The sequence below is a fragment of the Agelaius phoeniceus genome, chromosome 2 (assembly GCF_051311805.1).
Source record: "Agelaius phoeniceus isolate bAgePho1 chromosome 2, bAgePho1.hap1, whole genome shotgun sequence".
NCBI classification, from domain to species: Eukaryota; Metazoa; Chordata; class Aves; order Passeriformes; family Icteridae; genus Agelaius; species Agelaius phoeniceus.
The window spans coordinates 99,187,941-99,208,171 of NC_135266.1; the positions used below are offsets into that span (position 1 = coordinate 99,187,941).

At 39.7% G+C, this 20,231-nt stretch overlaps 1 protein-coding gene and 1 long non-coding RNA gene across 9 annotated transcripts in view; one reads left to right on the forward strand and one right to left on the reverse strand.

Annotated features, from left to right (window-relative positions):
• BBX (BBX high mobility group box domain containing) overlaps positions 1 to 20,231 on the reverse strand; it is a 149,193-nt gene that overhangs the window by 38,725 nt on the left and 90,237 nt on the right. For all 8 annotated transcript variants that reach the window (XM_054627799.2, XM_077174393.1, XM_077174394.1 and 5 more), the window contains 6 exons: positions 16,235 to 16,315; positions 13,973 to 14,053; positions 8,520 to 8,600; positions 5,189 to 5,269; positions 2,285 to 3,194; positions 1,263 to 1,401 (listed from right to left, as the gene is read on the reverse strand). In XM_054627799.2, the coding sequence (XP_054483774.2) occupies positions 1,263 to 1,401; positions 2,285 to 3,194; positions 5,189 to 5,269; positions 8,520 to 8,600; positions 13,973 to 14,053; positions 16,235 to 16,315 (1,373 nt within the window). The remainder of the gene's footprint in view (positions 1 to 1,262; positions 1,402 to 2,284; positions 3,195 to 5,188; positions 5,270 to 8,519; positions 8,601 to 13,972; positions 14,054 to 16,234; positions 16,316 to 20,231) is intronic.
• LOC143693402 (uncharacterized) lies at positions 12,210 to 18,490 on the forward strand. The gene is made up of 4 exons (XR_013181049.1): positions 12,210 to 12,344; positions 14,386 to 14,454; positions 17,983 to 18,155; positions 18,373 to 18,490. It is a non-coding gene; the product is annotated as an uncharacterized LOC143693402 (long non-coding RNA).

A 20,231-nucleotide genomic window follows, 5' to 3' on the forward strand; every position in this document is an offset into this window, starting at 1 on the left:
AAGTAGCCAGAAGATCAGGTAATGCAATGAAAAGGGATACTGGATACCTTCTCCAGCACTTATGCTTCACACATTCTTAATTCTGCCTTTACAGAGTTCACTAAATAATATTCATTAATGATGCAACTGAATAAAGATGAGAGATTGGAAATACGTATTTTCTCATCCAGCCAGCTAATGAGGGTAGCGTTGAATGAATGATTTAGACAATTTTCCTAGGTACTTTTTGAATAAATAATTTACAACCACTTTTTTTATGCTACAAGATGTGATGAGCTTTCCCACCATTATGTGGGAAAATTTTTCAATCTTTCAACTTAAAATATATCCAAAACTTATACAAAACTCTAAAAATACAAAGTGTTCCATTTTTTCTTAACTAATTTTTCTTGACTATTCCAATAAACAAGACTTGGGGATTTCCACTGATTTAATATCTTTGCTGAAAGTGAGCTGCAATTAGATGTCACATAAAATAGGTTGTGAAAAGGGTACTGCAAACCTGCAAAACCAAACATATTATAATTTTAAGCATGCAACATGGAAAACCTCCCCCTTTTAAATACATTTTCTCATCTGCAAGATTTGCAAGCATGAATGGCAACCCAGATTTAACTACTACCCCTGCAACACTCTGACAAAAATCATTACTTGTATACTAGAAAAGTAATTCTGTGCAGCCTTGCTAAATTTTAATGCATCTATACTCATTAATTGTTTTTAAGATATATTTAATTTCATCATGGTGGACATAAACAGTTTAAATATCTTTTCTCTACAATAGAAAAATGACATTATTTACCATAATTATTTGTCAATATAAGAACATTGTTTACTATTCCTCTGTAAGCAATCTCTCCAAGTGGGCAAAGAGATCTATTCTTTCTAGTCTAATCTGGTTTATGATGATTGAACACCTACACAGAACTTTAAATAGTGCTTGCAAAGTACTCTGAAAAATCTAAGTAACCCTCTTCACTACTTTTTGAGCAGGTAAATACTGTGTGGTTTGTTTAGAACTGAGCAAATAACACCATTCAAATTCACTTACAGTGGTGTAAACCTGGAAAGATCTCAAAGGAATTACTTTGCTATATAAATGACAGGTATTTAGAGTATGACTCAGTTCCACAGGGTTTTTCATTTTTGGAATTGTGATTATTTGTGTGTTAGATGCAGGTCACTTAGCTGCAGTGAGGAGGACTCACTTTTAAATTATTAGGCTGACCTAACTAAAACATCAGTGTTAAGCCACAACTTACCCAAAAACAAACTCTTCCTTTGGCTTAGTCTTTTTCAGTTTTTTGTTCCCACTTGTCCCACTTGGGGAAAAGGCCCAGATTTCTTCATTCCAGCATCCTTCATGATCTGAGGAGTTACCTTTTCCTGAGCTTCTTTTTCCTGTGATGAAGGCAGAAAATTGTTTCTCATCTTTAGAAAAATGTTCCAAAACATAGTAAATGCAAAAGAAACTTGTGTACCCAGGCAGTATGGCAACTTATGAAGCCTGACCTTCTTTAAGGCAGTTACAAAACATTTTTCATTTTAAACTGGGCAATGATGATATTGACAACTATTCTGCATCCCCTCTCCTGTCTTTTCCTGGACTATCTCAAAAGTCAGGATCTCTTAAGGTATAAAGAAGAAAGAGATGAAGAGATATACAGTAATAAGCTTCCCTAAATTACAAACTACTTTTTTTCTTTTCTGACTGTTCTAATTACACATATAAATCTACGAGTTGGAAAAATACACTTCCAGACATTTCACTGAAAGCTTCCAGATATTATCTCAAATTTGTCCTTCCACAGGATAAAGAGTTCTCACTTACTGCCTACAGCAAATCTAACAACCAAAGCAAAACCAGAGCACATTTGCTTCTTGCAGGATTGAGAACTATGCTCACAACCACAAGAGTTGTTTATATAGAAACAAGGTAATGGTTCGGGGTTACATACATCACAAGTCCTGCACACATCTACCAGAAGGCTGACAAATTAAACAACAAAGCCTTCAGCCAAGAATTTAAAACTCAGATCATGAAAGATGAAAATAGAGCAGTTATGAGTCTGTGAGGTAAGCAGGAACACAGATTACAGAAAAGACCTGCCCTGGAACAGGGAGCCCAGCCACTCCACCTGTCCCTAGCATCGCAGGTGACCAGACACAATATTCCCACTGCACACTGCTCAAACTCCAGCTTAAACATGCATTTTTGCTTTTCCTCCCAATCCAGGCAGGCTTTTGCAGTTCACGCTGTAAACAAACACTCAAAGCCACCCACCTCTGTCCACATTAGCGCGCAGAGATGTGAGCATGCCCTCTGACACCAGAGTTTTATAAAGAGCACCTTTGCAAGATCTCTCTGATTTCCTGGAGCCACAGGTTTCTATCTTTTTAACACAGTCACTGTCCTCAGTTTTGATCTGTTCTGGTAAGCTCTGGGGTACCACCTCCTCTGTTGGGGTCAGTGGCTCCACTTTAATGTTATCAGGAGCCTCACATGGTACTTCCTTGCTGGCTTCAATACTAAGGAAATTGGGAGGCTTGGATTCTTTGGTGGTCTCCATTGGTTTCTCCTTTGATGTTTTCTTTTCTTTTGATTTCACTTTTTTCTTTGGTGATTTTGTATCCAACATGCTTCCCTTCACATTTGAGACAGGGCGGTTTTTTTTGCGGGGAGTATCTGCAAGTCTCTCAGCACCCCAGTCCCCCTTGGCCACGGCTTCAATTGTGTACATTACACTTTCAATGTCCGACTCGGAGGACTGCCTCTTTTTACAAGATTTTTTGGGGGTGGATTTTTCATTTGTGTGCCGGTCCAACTTATTTTTTTTCTTTTTCTTCTTTATCTTTTCTGGCTTTAGCCCAAGGATAGTCATGTCACTCATGAAAAGCTCTGGAGAACGGCACATGTGATCCTTTGTGTTATCCTTTCTCTCAAAAGGACTGTTTTCCATTGCAAGACTAGTAAAATCTCTGCATTTTGCAGTTTCTGATTCCTCAGCTTTTGTTTCATCTGGGTTTTGCAATTTTTCTGATTGTTCTACTTTTCTATTACTGGAGTCTTTTACTGTTGTTTTCTCCTGTTCTACTTCCATGTCCTCTGAAACTTCCCCTTCCTCATCTTCCAGTGCTTCCACTTTTGTTTTCCCAGGTTCTTTCACTTTTACTCCTTCTGAAGCAAGGCACATCTAAAATAAGTTTAAAAGCAGTCCCATGAAACAAACATCAACTGTTAACATTACTTACTTATACTAGCAGGAGCATTTAACAGGGAATCTCTCTGGCATTTTAGTTTAGGAAACAAACTGTGCTACAGGACAGTACTGAAAAACAGGCTGAAGACATGCTGAAACTGATGTAATGGGATGAGGGCTAAGTGCTGGAATAAGGCTGGTAGGTTCATTGTTCTAATAGAAAAAGACTCCCAACTGATCTCAGTGGTGTTTCCTTTAAAGCTCTTTATATCATCTGGAAATCCACTGCTAGACAGATTTTCAGAATATCTGAAATGCAACAGAACAGAGTTATCTCTGACTACTGCCACAGACAATCTACTTGGAATCTCACATCCGTTCCCCTTTCAACTTTCAAATGTCCCTGATACAATTCCTTTCTCCATTTTCTAAATGGCCTTGAAGGAGTAAGGGAAAAAATGTTTACTGAATCTCCCTGAGGTTATTTTCTTTTACTTGAATGTGAGAAATTATTTGGAAGGTAGTAAAAAAGCCTTCTGAATCTTTCTTCTCATGTCACAGACTTATTTTGCAAAAAACTGCAAAGCAGCGGTGGTTGCCATGGTTATCTCCTCCTGGAGATAACACTAATGGAAACCAAAATCCTTATACTATCTGAGGAACATCGATATTCAGAAAAAGAACCGTTAGAAGGTCCTCAAACTGCCATGTTCCTGCAGCACTGACTTAGGAGATCCTCTCTGTTTTGTATCACCTGCAAGCTATGCAGACACATCTACAGAAGGTAGTCCTTCACGGCACCAACCAACAGCCCTTGGGAAGACATGCTTTGTTCTTACTGTCCTCTCTCAAAGCCCCCAAGCTGAATTCCCAGTGCAGTTTTGTTTTTAGAACAAATGTCAACCAGTCACCTGGAGCAAAACCAGATGGAGGAGGCTTGCTTTGAACCAGACATCAGAAGGTTCCCGCAGCTTAGCCCACAGGCCATGTGGTCAGTATGGATATACCTCCCCGAGACACATGGGTTCTCTTTAGGTCCATTTTAGATTTCTCAAATTGGCAAGGCTTTTCTTCCTTGCAAACTAAAAAAGTCTCTCATACCAATTTATGTAAGAATATAACACCAATGATTGGGATGTTTTCGTAGCAGGTTTCCAAAATTCTTGCTGCACAAGGTAGAAATTACTGATCTGGTTCAGGACAAGCTGAGCTGAGCACTGTAAAGCACCAGAGCTTGGGCAACACACAGTATCTATTGGGAAGCAGGTTAGACTAGGCAAAGGAGAACTCCACAACTGTGCTGATGTGGGCTCTTGGTACAAAGGTATTTCTGTGACTTTTTTACCACACTGAAATGTTAAGCACAGCCTGTGATTTTCAAAAGCTAAAGTTCAATCTTTAGGATGGAGCTCGCTGGACTAAGACTATTTTGTCAATTCAACATACATTGCATAGCCAATGGATTTTTTCCTTTTATACCTTTGCTTTTTCTGCAGTAGCCAGTAGTACAGAGCTACAGATGTGGCTACAAAAGAAGTGACCTCTGTCTTGTCAGCAAATAAACTTCTAATTAAACAATCTTCAAGACTGGGAAAGCTTAAAAAATTGTTTAGAAACAAAAAAAGGCAAAATTTCAATAAAGTGCCATTGGTTTTAACTGCTCCCAGAAGGAAGATCTGCTGAGAGTACCACAGCAGAACTTCTATGTAAGTTACTGACCTGTTAGTTCTCCTGAAAAATAAAATGGGCATGAAAAGCAAAAATAAATGAAAGCAGCGCATAACCATTAACATGAATTTGTAATGGCAATGTCTGAATTTCATAACACAGTCATCCAGTCCTCTCTCTCAACTATTTGTGTTCCTCAGCTAAGCCCTAAAGACCTCAAAGCCTAAACTAAGAAACCTTGCAGACTTTGGCAATCAATAGCTTTAACTTCTCCATCCCACTGCACCTGGGGCAATTAGTCACCAGTATTTTAGTATTACCTCTGCCAGCTGAAATAATGCTGATGTTCCACACTGTTTTGTTAAATCAGAAGGTCCTGAATGGGATGTACTTGAAGAAATCTATGGAGAGAAAAATCAATACAAATAAAACATTCTTTGATCACTACCAATTCTTTCATGTTTATGACACAGCTTTTCAACAGATTGTTTCCCCTCTTCCCAAAATTCATTAATAAGATTATATACTAAAATAGAAGTATAGACCTGTGCATGCTGGTACGAATAAAAACCCACTCCAACACTGCTCTGGTGGACAACGCCACTGTACACTAAATGATACTTGCACATTTGGGGTTTTTTTTGTCAGGACTCCCTTTGAGGAACAGGATGAACTGAAACACATGCTCTCTCACACAGGAACAGACTCCAGCAGTTAAACAACAATCTACACCAGCATGCAGCCCAGCTGGTGGTGTTTTTAAAGGCTTAGCAGGACACCGGATTCCAAAATTTTTAATTATTTCATTATCACAGGTTAAGGAGGCTATTTCTTTCAGGTTATGATATTGCCTTCTGGTGTCCTATAGGACTCATATAAAAGAGATGCTCTGAACCCAAAGTTAAGTAAAAGCCCTCAAGCCTTTGGTAATATTTAGTATTCCTCAGAATAAAAGAAGGCTGTCATGATTATCCTCCAAGAATCTTTTTCCTGCATCAGGCCATGATCCTCTTCAGTACTTTAGAGTATTTTGTGTCAGTTTTGAAATAGGTGAAAGGAAATTATCTTTTTCTAAACAACTTTAAAGTATCAGTATCAGGATTGGCCACTAGTTTGAAGAAAATGTTGTATTTTTAAGGACATATCCCATCATCTCAGACCAGGCTTATGGGCTTCTTATACCCCCTTCTTTAGGCTGCACAAGAATGTGGAGTTATAAGGGACTGGGGAACCAAAATATTTACACCCTTTTGTCTCTCCCTGAGCCCACAAACTCAGTTTTCATTGCTCTCAATCAACATGGGCCTACGAAGTCAATTGCAGAATTTGGCCTGTCACTGCCATAAAGGAAATAAACAAAAACCAACACTGTCTCTACATCTGGAAGGTGCAGCTCTTCACAGCGCCTCCCAAGCTCTGATCATCAGAGCTCAGGCCTCCACATGCTGCTGACAGCCAGGTGCTGTTAGTGCTCTGCAGTGGCCTCCTTGCCTTGGTGAGGTGATGCTCCACTCCTGCACTGCCTCCCTTACTCTCGTGCCTCCGCACTGAAGGCTAAACACAGCAAGGGACTCAGCAGAGCTGAACAGCAACAACCTCCCAAGCTTCAAATGCAGAGTGGCTCCAACCATTTGTAGAAACTTAGAAATCCTCAGAAGTTTTAGAAAATAATTAAACCCCCTTCTGCATTTTATTTTAATCACCATCTGTGAAATATTGTGAAATATCAAAAAGGAAGGGATAGGGAAGAGGGGTGAAAAAAAAAGAAGATAAAATTGTTTAATCTACATAGCAAAGAGATGAAGGAGGAGCAGAGCAGTGTGGTATGCTGAAGCAGACAGGCTCCCACGCACCAGACACTTGCCATGCCAGCAGCATGAAAACAGTAGTCCCCTCCAGTGCACAACATCTGCAGTTTGGAGTTACAGCAAGCTGTCTGCCAAATCCACTTGCAAACCTAAGACACCCTTGAGGTGATTATGAAATGGTTTATTTGGGATGCTTCATACCAGGGACTGAACTGCATCTGAAAATTCAAGCTGAATCTCTCACATATCATTTATTCAACTACGATCCAACATTAGAGATCTCCAAAACTGGGGAAAAAATAAGAAAAAAATCAATAGCACTGATGTCCTACAAGAGCTAGAGACATGGAGGATGTGCCTAGCACATCTGCTGTGTTTTTCCCTGTTTGAATCAGAGCCTTTAACGTCCATTTTGTGTATTAAATTAGGCTTGCAGGACACCATCTGAGCAATCACTGAGAGATCACGGAAACCTATCCAACACACAATGCCATGCTGCCAGACTTAGCTTCGCTTTTTCTGCCACCTGCAGTACAAACTGTGCACTCCTGTGGACAAGCATCTGTCCTCCTACTAAATTAGGGCTTCACAAGCTTCATGGTCGCATCACAACTTCCAATGCTGACTTCTAAAGATCAGGCTGCACACGGCAATAATCCTTACTCCAGAACAGCACTACTCAGCCTGCTGCTGTCCTGTTAGAGGCCATGTTAGAAACTTCTGGTGTCCCTGAGTAAATCCTACCAGCTCTTCTGCTGGCCCAGAGCTGCAACAGCCAAATACCCTTATGGATCACTGATCACAGTTGGGTGTAATCACCCTTGCACAGGCACTGCTGGCAATAGAGCACATAGCCACAAACTCTGCTACTGCCAGAGACTGCCTGTACAGTAAGGCAGATTTTCTTCCACTCACATAAATTCCTATAAAGCCACAGTCTTGCAAGACTAGAACAAGACATGAAATACTTTCATTTCAATGCTTCCAACCTCTGCCTTTTTCCTGAGAGGGACTGATCTCACCAGCAAGAATATAGGGCTGTCTGCAACTAGAGAGGATCCAGAGAACTATTTTCTTTACTGAAACAGGATGTGAATTTGAAACAAAACTAAAACACCACAACAAAAACCAACAAAAGAAGTGTACAAGTAACATGCTAGCATACTTCCTTATTTGTCTGGAATACAGCATGTATCTTCATCTTTCAATCATCACAAAGAATAGCATCTGCACATCAAACCTCAGAGATTTTTGAGTGAATCATCCATATCAAAGAGAAGACCTCTACAAGGCTATATTTAAGACTCACAGAGAATTTCTAGGACCTTGGGGAAACCCGACCCAGCATTCTTGATTACTGCTGACAGCTGCCAATTTCTGAATTTAATACACTGCATCAACTTCCAACTCTTCATGCAGATTCCTGATGACCTTTCCCTATTCTCAGTCCTAGATTATTAAGCAATGTACCTTCCAATCATCATAACTAAAGCTTTGGTTTTTTAATCCTGGTATCCAGCTCCTCATTAAGAATACTGTTATCTCCTATTTTTGCTGTTCTCCTGAGCATTGTTTTTATTACTGTTATAAAGCAAACTTTCCCAAAAAGAAGTGCAACTTTCTGTGCTGTCTCTAAGAAAATAAGCACATTCACAAGTGTCTAAAAGACTAGGTCCCTGGGACCATAGCCACTGCCTACTTCTCTTGGTATGTCATTATTTACTAATTTATGTTTCTGGAAACACGAAATTTGGTACTAGAGCAAACCTTAAACAATTCATACTTTTTTTGTGGAAAAGTTATACACATCCTCCCCTTCTGACACTAGTGGGTATAACTTTACCTCTGCCAGCTGGAAGAGTGCCGACTTCCCACAGTGCTTTACTGGCTCAGGACTTGGCAACTGGGAAGTGTTTGATGAGATCTAGGTTACAAATGAAGAGAGGAGAAAATATTTCAGTGGCACACAGGAAAGACAGAAAGGGAGGGGAAAAAAGAATGGAAAATAAGAGATTAGTTAAATTTTAGCTCTTTCTGGCAAAAGGCCCTACTTCAGACAGGCAACCCCACCCAAGAAACACTTAACAGATATGTAGAAAACAGAGGAACACAAGCAAATACCACATTCCTTCCTTAGATTATGTTCACGGATACTCGATATTTATAACTGTCCACGGCTAATATTCTGTCATGCTGTGTGTTTTACATAAGTTTTATGTGACAAAGTGAACAAATCATACCTGTGGCTTAAAAATATGCCCTATTAGTTGTTAAGGTTAAATTAAATTCTCCCAGAAGGTCTGGGCAGTATTTCCCATTATTTAGACATAGAAGAGGACCATCTGTCCTCACAGGCAGTTCTTGTTTCACTTTCTTTAGTTATGAAAAAGGCAATAAGACCTATATCTGGAGATTAAATCTAGCCTCCCAAAGAGCTGCTGGTGTGCCAGCACCTTTGATAAGTAAATAACTACCATTACCACTTTAGGGAATTGCTTTTACAGCCAAATTTTTTAAGACCTGCTTTCCAGTGCAGCATTATGAATTCAGAAATGCAAGAAATTTCTGATATGTGACCTTTTTTGGCATAGCATTGCATAGTAGTATTTGACTTAGAAGCCTTTAAAAGCCTTGAGACAAAATCATCCATGTTTCTATGGTATCTCCCTCACTACAAAAATCACATTTAGGACCATGATTACGCAGGTAGTGACAGGACAAGGCCAATGGTTTTAAAGTGAAAAAGGGCAGGTTTATGGCAGATATTACAAAAAATTCCTAACTCAGAGGGTGGTGAGGAACAGGTGGCCCAGAGAAGCTGGTGTTCAGGGCCAGGCTGGATGGGGCTTTGAGAGACGTCATGGAGTGGAAGGTGTCCCTGCATGCGACAGGGGGGCTGGAACAAGATGAGCTTTATAGTCCCTTCCAATTCAAACCATCCTATGGTTCTATGATCTTCCAGATGCAAAAAATATCATGTTTGCCTTTCTCCTTGTAATAAATTCTCTCTTTTGAACTAGGTTATTTGAAGAATTTATCTTTCAATTACCTGTCAAAGAATTTATATTACACTCCCCACCACATCCTCCTCCACCAAAATCCAGGACATCCATTTCACTTAAAGCTATTTAAGTACAGCGAATAATACTCAGATGTGCACCAACAGTAATTTTTAATATTGAACTGAAATATTTCAACATCCTAGTTTTGCTTTGAGACAGTTCAGTGAACCTGCTCAGGACCCCCCTTGACTAAGTGATCTTGTACACTGCACTTCAACTTTTTTATCTTTCTATTTTAACAAATGCTCATCTCAATGATTTTTTTCTGCATAACATGAATGGCAGAAAAAGGCTAGAACAACACCCACACACACTGAATTATAACTTGAGAATATACAGGCATATCTTGCCTCCTGATGCAGAAAGTGAGGAAACAGTAAAGAAATTTTGACAAGACAATAGGTGCTCCTAACAAAATGTGAGATCTTTAGAGTACTAAAAGAAAGAGAGGAAGGAGAAACTTCATCTCAGAAAAAAAACCAAAAACCTTTAAAGAGCTAAGAAAACAAACAGCAAGTGACAGAAGCATGTAACTCATTCTGATGAAGTTATTGGCCAAACATCAGAAGGAAAAGAATGGCTGATCAATTAGCTCTCAGTGAGGTTACAGATCCCATTCCCTGTCTTAAGGACATCTCCCAGATTTAAAAATAATCAGAATCCCCAGTACTACAACCACAAACAGCCCTTTACTGATGTAGAGTTTTAACTGGAGGATCATTAGGATCAAGTTACTATATTTTATTACAATACAGGTGGGGCTTTAGCTATTATATTACATTTTAGTTTGCAAAAGTAGCTGGAACTACTTTTTCATATTCCTTCTAGAACAGGCATTTCATTCCAACACAAACATTTAATAATTTCAGTATGTGGGCAAACAGCAAATACATTTTTCTTTACTTGGGAAGATTACAGCTTTACATATGGAAGTTGGAAGAGAAAACACTCACTAGCTTTTACACTCCAAATTTCAAGGTATTTTGATCAAAAGTTTTGGATTCAAACTTCCTGTTCTGCACAGAAATAAACACAGAGCAAACCTTCTCAAAGTGAGCATGTGAGAATGCAGCATGGACAAAATCCTCCTGAGTCATGCTTTTTATCTTAAATGAAAATAACATGCTGGACTAGCAAAAAAAAAAAAAAAAAATCCACCTTGTTGCATACTGCACATGACTGGTTTTGTTTTTTTCTTTTTAATTACATCACTTTAAGAAAAAATTTAGAAAAGCTGCTGAAAGCAAAGAGTTTGGTGGTTGTGGATTCATTTTATTTTAAAGATGGTTCAACTAGCAATTCTTTTGCTTCCATACCCCAGAAGCCTTTTCTTTAGTAATGAATAAGAGTTTAGGAAAGTAAATCCAAGAGGTACTCATCTTTCAAGGAAGCAATCACTACCATCTGTTCACATTTGCCAAACACAGATGCAGTAAGACCATGAGAGCAAGGGGTCCCATCTGCTCTGCTTCCCTCTCATGGCAAGGAAAGGGACAGTGACCAGTCCCTGTGAGCAGACAGCCTGCAAACAGTCACTGCCCTAAGGAACACAGCCCATTGCTCAGAAATCACAGCCTTTCCATACAGGTTCAAATGAGAAGGACAAAAGTAGGGCCAACTACTCTCAAGGTCAGAAGCATGAGAAAGCCAAAAGCATAACTTGACAACAATCCAAACTTCAAAAAGCTCTTATGAGGATGTCACATCATCTTTGAAGACCTCCAAGGCATTTGCCTGTGCACCCACAGAACCGAATGAAGTCTTGCTTCCAGGATTTTCATCATCTGTTGTGGCAAGTCACTGGGCAGGCCTCATTAGGCATATCCTGAACAGCTTTAATTGACAACTACAGCACTTGGGCTAGACAACCAGATGAAAGATTAACTGAGGCTATAAAGACAAAAAGAATCCCATGCTACTCTACACATAATGAGCTGTTTCTGAGTGACAGGGCACTTGTACTCCTGGGGTAAAGGTGTCTGTTTTAAATGACAAACCTACTCAATGGGATCACTGTCTTCACAAAGAAGCACTTTTACTCACCCTGCTGCAAGGGCGGTGAAGAGAAAGGCAACATATGAGGAACACCCAGCCAGAACCAAAACTGAGCTGGGATGGCTGCCAGAAGTCTCCAGGCACATCAGACCAGAGCACACTTCACATTTCTTCACAGGTCTACTTGGCTACTGGTTAAATAACTACTTTCTCTCCTTCTCTTTTTTCTTTTGTAGCACTGTACATTGCTGACAGCAGCCCACTGCAAATTGCTTGCCATAATTTAGTTCTCGAAATGCAGTAATGCATTCATATAGACAAGATGCAATAAGAAGTGGCACAGTAAGGAATAGGACTTTTGCCAAATTTCACAAAGACAGCCTGTGCAAATGAAAGCCCTTATAGCTGAAAGAGCACAAGCAGCTTTAATAGCAGGGGAGAAAGCTTCAAGAGGTTCTGTAACATGCTCAATACTTTCCCCAGGAGCAACCTAAATTAAATCATCAGGCTACAAGCTAAGAAAAAACACCATTTCTCTACTGCTATAGATAAAAAATGATGTTCATCGCTGTCATTAAGGTTTTGCAGGAAGAATAACCATGGCTAACAAGGTGGGTTTTTAAATTTTTTTCTTTTTTTTTCTCTTGACCAGATTTCTGTCTCCTATTTCCAGCCACAGAACAAAACCAACACCTCCAGACTGCACACACATTTAAATATTTTTACAAGAAAAAGAGATTAACCCTGACTCTAAAACTGTCCTCAGTAAATCCTGATTAACTTTCTAAGCACCTCTTCTACCTAATATTTGATGATTCATAGGTGTACTCCAATGTGCCAAAGCTCACTCAGCATACTGGAATGCAACTAAACACACTATCACATCAGTATGACAATTTTCAGGTTTGTCATTTTGTTTGTTCAGTGAGGAGAGGAAATGATTTTAGGTTCTGTGAAATTCTGAGAGTATGGCTAAGCCAGGTTTTATGTGACAATTTAGGAATGTTGTACTAAATGCAATACATACTCTGTTCAACTCTGCAGATACCCAGAATGACTGAGATTTTTGCAACTAAGTTAGCAGATTCACTTACAGTATTATTCCAGTATTTTGCAATAAAATTAACACAAAATGTTCTCCAGTTTGTATCTTTTAACTTGATTTAAAAGTCTAGCTTCAGCACATAGTTTCATCCTGCTCAATTCTAATTTTCTCAAAAGAGCTTTGCAAATTGACTTCTAACTTTCAAAACTGTGGTTTACAATCATGAAAACACTTTCATGATTAGAGTTATTAACTGTATTGTATCTTTTATAGGAGTGTTTGTAGCCAGGTATTTTTGGGCACCTGAATTAGTAAATTGGTTTGTCTTCCTTGGCCCCCCTAAGAAAAACACCAAGGCCCATTCCAGCCAAGCTAAAAAACCACAGTAGACAATTAGCTCAACATTACACAGAAGGAAGTGTGTGACACACAGAATAACAATCAGGGTATCTTTTAATCCCTTTATGCTCCTCTGCAATAGCACCAGCTCCAATCCCAGCCTTTTCAGGCACACACAAAATGCACCTGTGCCTTGAATGATTCTGCAAGCAGTATCAGACTCCCCCAAATGGGCAAGAAGAGTAAATGTGTGAAAGTCAATTCACAGACGCACATTCAACACATGGGAGAAGAAATTCCTAAAAGCAGCATTTCACAAACTCTAAATCTTCAATATGTGGAGGAAGGCAGAAAAGCTATGTACTTATGGGAACTGATAGGCTTGGTAAGTCGCCACTTAACTGATGCTGTTAAATATCCTTGTGGCTGCTGTGATAAGCTTCCTTTGACCTGCAAGGATTCTCCAAATGATTCCTGCCTCTAGGGCAATCACCATTCTGCCCTGCTGCAGCCTCTTCCACAGACAGTGCAGTGTCATTTCAGAATGTCTTTTAATTGCTGTTTTCCTAGATGTAAATTAAAAGGCCATTTGGATAGTAACTCTGTAGTGGTTCTTTGGGTATGGAAGGCTAGGTAATGTTCACAAGCCCAATACCTCTCAGCTGGTAGAACTGGCCAACATCTCATCCAGTCACTGGTAATTCACCCCACGGTTTTCTTAACACAATACTGTCAGGAAGATATACATCTCCTGATGGGAATCTCTGATAAGACAGGGTGCTCAGCCATTCACTGGCAACTCTTACCGGTTCCTTGCTTCCTCCCATCCTCCCCCACCACATTCAGCCATTGTACCTCAGCAAACTGAAACAATGCAGACTCCTCCGTTTGTTTTACTGCCCCCAGGACTCCAGGCTGTGAGGTGTTGGAAGAGATCTGTCAGGAAAACAATTATGCTTGTATTACCTAACTGTTCAGTTTCAGTATCACACTTCAACATGCTAAATTTATAATCTGTCATAAAAAGATTCCTGGTACTCCAGAGTATGCAAACAAGTTCCAACACACCCTTAGAACAAACAGTATCTGCTTTCCAGGAAACACATAAACAGGTGATCTGTGAAATGGTAATCTTGAATTACTTTTCAGAAGGAAAATCCTTCGTAGAATCTACAAAATAAGCTTTTTTTGAAGGGCTTTTTTTCTGCCTGCTGATATATCAAAGAAGGGCTAGCAACAAATACTTAACACTGTATTGTATTTCACAGTTCAGTGGAAGACCTGAGCCTGCAGAATGGTGGTGATGACAGAGCACAAATTGCTACTTAGTACGGAAGGTAAGCGCGGACAGAAACACAATGTGCGCAGGTATTTTGTGTTACCAGATCTATCCCCCACACTAAGGTAACTGCATTTCATAGTTTAACTTGTGTCAATTAGTTTTGCTGCAAATGACACCTCTGATTAATGTCGGACTTCACTACAAGTATCAATTATTTTGCCACTGACACACATACCTACCATGCACTGGTTAGGTGCACCCTCTCTACAGGATGTTTAACATCCTTGAAAAATAAGACTAGCTAATTTGCATTTCTAATTACTGATCATCAGTAGCCTACTTCTAAACCACATGCTTTAGCAGTGCAGGTGAGCTTGTTTCCTGGCACCCACTAAAAATTTTCTTCAATGGGTAAGGAAAAGCCTGAGGTCAGAAACCCTTAGCAAGGGCACATCTGGCAGCACACAATTCCTGCCTACTACCACATGAGTCTGGCACTTCCCTCCTTCAGCACTGTAAAATGAACTGAAACAATTATGTGAGCTGGTATTTGTCTTACTCTTTAAAAGATTCAGCAGTGAAATTCAATACAAGACATTACTCTACTGACAGTATAAGCACACAGAAGCATATCAGAAATATGGGAAGATGGATGTTGAATCATTACCACAAAAGTGTCGTAAGTGATACTGGAATTAACCAATTCTAAGAAGCATCTAAGTATTGCTTTTCATTGCTGGCACACCAGGCATTTCCTCTTCCTAACAAGAAAAGCCAGCAGGCTGTTTAAGAGCCTAATTACAGGTTATCTACTTCACTCTGGCCATTATCTTTAATCAGAAATAAAGGATCAGTGCTCCAATTTACTTCTAATATATTTGAAAGACTCAGATCTTAAGCTGGAATTCAAGGGCTTGTGCACTGATATTAAAATATCCAACTGAAAAAGAAGTCCCATTTCTTGTGTGCTAGGATTGCAATGCATCTGCTCCCAAAGTGATGATCTTTTAGGGAGGAGTATGAAAGTGCACAAGGCAATGGGTAATAAAGACACACAAGTCGAATTCACAGCTGGTGTGAATACAGGTAATAAAAAGCCCTCACTATGACAAAATTTCTTTCCATATACACTTACTTAAAAACTACCCAGTGTCTTGTAAAATCAGTATCTATACAATTAAATATTTCTGTGTCATGTATTATGATTATTTCAAGAAACAACTGATGCTTGCAGAGGGCTAGAGTTCCTTGCAATTTCATTTTTGTCATGTTATTTACATCTATGAAACCCATTAAGACTTGGATGAAACTCTTCAAAGAAAAAGAGCAATAACACACACACCACAGTTACACTTCTAGCAATAACTGGAGTATGTTGACAAAAATATTGTACACTGCAAAATCAAAGCACACTTGCATAGAGCTGTTTGGTGGTTCTAGAAGAAAATTTTGGAGAGTCAAGAACTAGAATGATTTTTGATGGAGCCAATGACTAAAGCAGCCACACTAGATTAGAAACATCCAAATACAAGTTAAAACCTTAGTTAATAAGTCTCTAGTTTAAAACTAAGTGCAGGAATGACATATCTCCAAATTATAGCTTAAACCAGGTGCTCCATTATTGCACCTGGGTTTCCACCAGGGTCCCAAACACACTCTCTTGCACTTCAAGTCTTACCAACCTGATAAATGATTCAACAGCATAAACCCAAAAATTAGGGAACAAATAAAAACATCAATTTTAGTTAAAGACATTTGATTTTTCTTTCAGCTGGACATCAGATGCTTCTTAAAAGGATTCACTTAGGAAAAAAAACCCTTTTAAAGAAACTCACCTCTGCAAACTGAAACAATGATGACTTCTGACAGGCTTCTGTAGAATTAGATGTATCAGACTGGCAAGTACTGGAGGAAACCTGAAAAAAGGAGAGTGCAGGGTAAGACCTCAAAGGTGCTTCCCTCAAGCTAAAAACAACAGTGAGCACAAGAAACCATTTAAGAGAAGAAGGGCAAGCTAATGTTTCACAGTCCTGGAAAGATTAAATCATATTTACAGATGAAAACATTGTTTAGCACCCATTATAATACATTTGAAAACTGTCTTAGAAAAGAAGACCACAAAAATACCAGGCTTTTCTTCTCCTTTTATGATTCTGAACTTGTCAGAATAGTTTTATACACTAGAATACTCAATGGATTATACTGGACTACACACATAACCATCTTGTATTGGTGATGCTATCAACACTGCTATATCTGTAATTTGTGCTATAATTGAGAGTAAGATTACATAGAAGGTAAAAAAATATTTTGAAGACACAGTTGATGACAGAAATACTAATTAGAAAAATAATCTCCAATCATAACTGCATGAAAATAAGTAGATAAGGGTAGCACAAGCCTAAAATTTCTCTAATCATATACCTAAACATACATTTTAGGGGTGCTTTTGAGAAGCAGTGCAAGAAAGTCATTATAACTGAAAACAAAATACAAACAAATGACTGTTCAAAACCAAAAGCCTTATTTGAATTAACACATCTTAGCCATGGTATTCTTATTAGCTAGAAATGTGTTAATCAAGCATTATTCTGTAAAACAATTCTATCAAATATGGTACATTCATTAAGTGTCACATTTGAGTGTAAAAGATTTACATGTGTAACTCCTAGGAGAATGAAGTACTGTTAGTATAAAATAAGGTATATAACATGGCTTGTAAGAAACAGAAAAAAAGGAAGGAAGCTTTGTGAGATTTGATAAAAAATAACAGGATGGAAATTTTTTCCCTAACAACTTTTTTCCCCTCAAAATTTCAGTTTACTTAACAAATTCAAAATTAAATGTGGGGCTTTTTCTTATTCATTACCTAAGCAAGTAAATCAACAGCTTTTATTGGTGAAAGCACATGAGATTTAGCTACTGACTGCACCTGTTGGTAGTAAGCACAAAGCCCCACAGCTCATGCAGCTTGCCCTGCTGCTGTTTGTCTGAGATCCTGAAGCACTGCAATAACAACAGCAGCATTTGCCTTCAGGAATCTGCTACCCACGCTCCCCTGGAAACACAAAATCCAAGCGTAGCAACCCAGAGGACAAGGGGAAATTCACCAATATGACAATTTGCTTACATATACAAACAAACTTACTTCTTCCCTGCCAGAAACCTCATCAGCAACAGTGACTCCTGTTAAACACTGAGCAGGATGTTTCATCAGTGTACTATGGGAGTACAGCAATCCAAAGGGCTCCAAAGAATGCAATTCTAATGTCTGTCTTCTGCCTTTTTAGTAGGTTGTGCTACTGTTTTCACTGATGTAATGGTTATTACTGACTTTTATCATGTTTCTGTATAGTCTGTTTAAAACATCTGTGCCTCAACAGTAGTCTGGACTACTACTAGAAAAGTATCTGGCTACTTTTGAGAGACCCATCTCCAAAGATCTGAGATTCTGCAAAGGTGCAAATATGTAAGGTTGCTGCTTGCACATCTGAGTATTCACTTGGTTATTTTAGGCCACTGCACTGGTGGGATTCTTAAAAGAATAACCAAATTTTGGACTTGTTTCCCATATTTTCTACAGTTCAACCAGCTCTTTTATACCACTTAGCTCTGAGTTTGGAGCCATTGAGCTATGGACCCCAGGAGCACCATGCTGGAGTGGAAGTCCCCTTCCAAGAGGGGCTATCTGGGCTCAGCCCCCACAACACAGGTGCTGTCAGACACTCAGGATGAGCCTTCTCGCTGCCTTGGAGGGTATGTGCTGCGGGCTGGGCACAGCTTGTACACCTGGTGGTACCAGAACCACTTGCTGTGGGAGGTATGAAGCCCAGTTTTCTACAGGTTTGTGTGTAGAGAACAGATTGCTGGTGCTCAGTAACTCAGTGGAGGTTTTGTGGTTGGAACCACTATGTTTTTCCTATCAATTTCTGCTACTCCTTAAAAAGTTAATGCTGTTGCTTTTACTTGGCAGAGCACTAATTGGACCTTGTTTCTTCTACTCTGCTGCTCCCCAAACACTCTTGACCTGTGGGAAACTTCTTATCTCCACGACTTCTACCATTTGCCAGGCTGAACCTGATCAAAGCATTAAAATAATTACCAGAAGAGCAGATGCACAGATAGTGCCATTTTGTACATCCCATTTCCTGCTCTAATAAAATGTCCTCAACATCCTATTTCTTCCTCCAAGCCTTCTCTTGAGCTGCACTGAGAGATTTTTCACTTCTGATTCACACTTTGCACAGACCCTGCAAAGTCTGTGTAAAACATGTAAGACAGCCTTTTGCTCTCAAAAAGAAGGAAACCACAGGCCTTCCTTTCCCTGCAGGTTACCACAACCTGCTCTGAAACGATCACACGGAACAAGGGTGGAAATCCCTGGGCCGGCCGCGCCCTGACCGCTGCGAGGCGTTAGCGCCGGCAGACAGGCAGGCTTTGGAGGCCGCTCCGGATGTCGGGATTCCTGGGCAGTAACCTACCGAGAGCCCACTAGGTGCTGCTGTAAGGCAAGGAAAGGGCCTGACGGACGAGTACGGGCAATGTGCAGGGAGGCGAACGGGCAAGCAAGGAGCGCTGCTCACCCGGCTTCAGCCTTGCTGCCAATAACCTGCGGCGAGGACTGGGCTTTGCCTGGCACAACCACAGCAGCTGGAGATGATCCGTCAGGCATCTCTGCTCAGGTGTTCAGTAAAATATGCTCACACACCACTGTCTTGTGTAACGGATGAAAGCATTCAAAATGCAGGGGGAAACTCAGTGCATATCCCTTGCCTGTAAGGTCTGTAGCTTCTCTTGCCTATCTGCTTAGTAACGACAGCTGCTGCCTAGAAATCAATCACCCACCACCACTGGATTCTGTCACCAGAAGAGAAGCTCTCTAATCTATTACAAAAATTTGCAAAACCAGGAACATACTGGCCACATACAGAGATTGCAACTGAAGCCTCAAAACAATTTTGTAAATATCACTGTTGTGCCTCTTCCCATCCTCCTGCTGGCTGGTCACTTGGTTACCTGACATCTGGGCTTCTGACAACTTAAAGATTAAACTCCTCACCTGAAAAACCCCTATCCATTCATTTAGCATACACTTGCCAGAACATCAGCAGATGTTGAATACTTTTCATTGGATTAGCAGACCTCAAAGTACAATGTCCTTCACCCTCTCTCAAGTGCTGAGCAAAAGTGTGCCAGTGTTGCCCTTTCCTCTGTTAACAACTTTAAAATTGTAGGAATATGTAAGACTTATGCTTACAAGGCTACCCGAGGGTGGATAATCATACATACCCACAGCAGTCAATATGCATGTGACAGCTAATCCTGTGTCTGGCAGATCCCCAGTTTAAGAATCATATATGTGTACATGTATCTTAAGTGTATACACACACTTTCATGATAATTTAGACTACATGTTATAATTTAGACCACTCTTTAAAATATGGCAGTGTCTGTCCTTTTCTAAAAATTGAAATTGCCAAGGCTTTAGATGTACAATATAAATATATAAATATATATATAAGTATATAAATATATACTCACATATAAAAACAATACATAGATTCTCCATAATAAAGCAACTTCTGAACCTCTTTCACTAACCATACCTCTGTAGTCACCTTAGTATACCATATTCTCTCCCATACGAACACCAACTCTAATACAACACAACTGACTCCTCCTCTCCCCTCAAGAGCAAAGCAGCTTCTCAGCTCTACAATGAATTTTTGAGCTGCTTTCTGAGTCTGTCATACCACCTCCTAGTATGTCCTGCTAACCTCCCAGATGCTGGTTTAAGTGTGAGATCATAAGCATGGAAATCCAACCATAGAT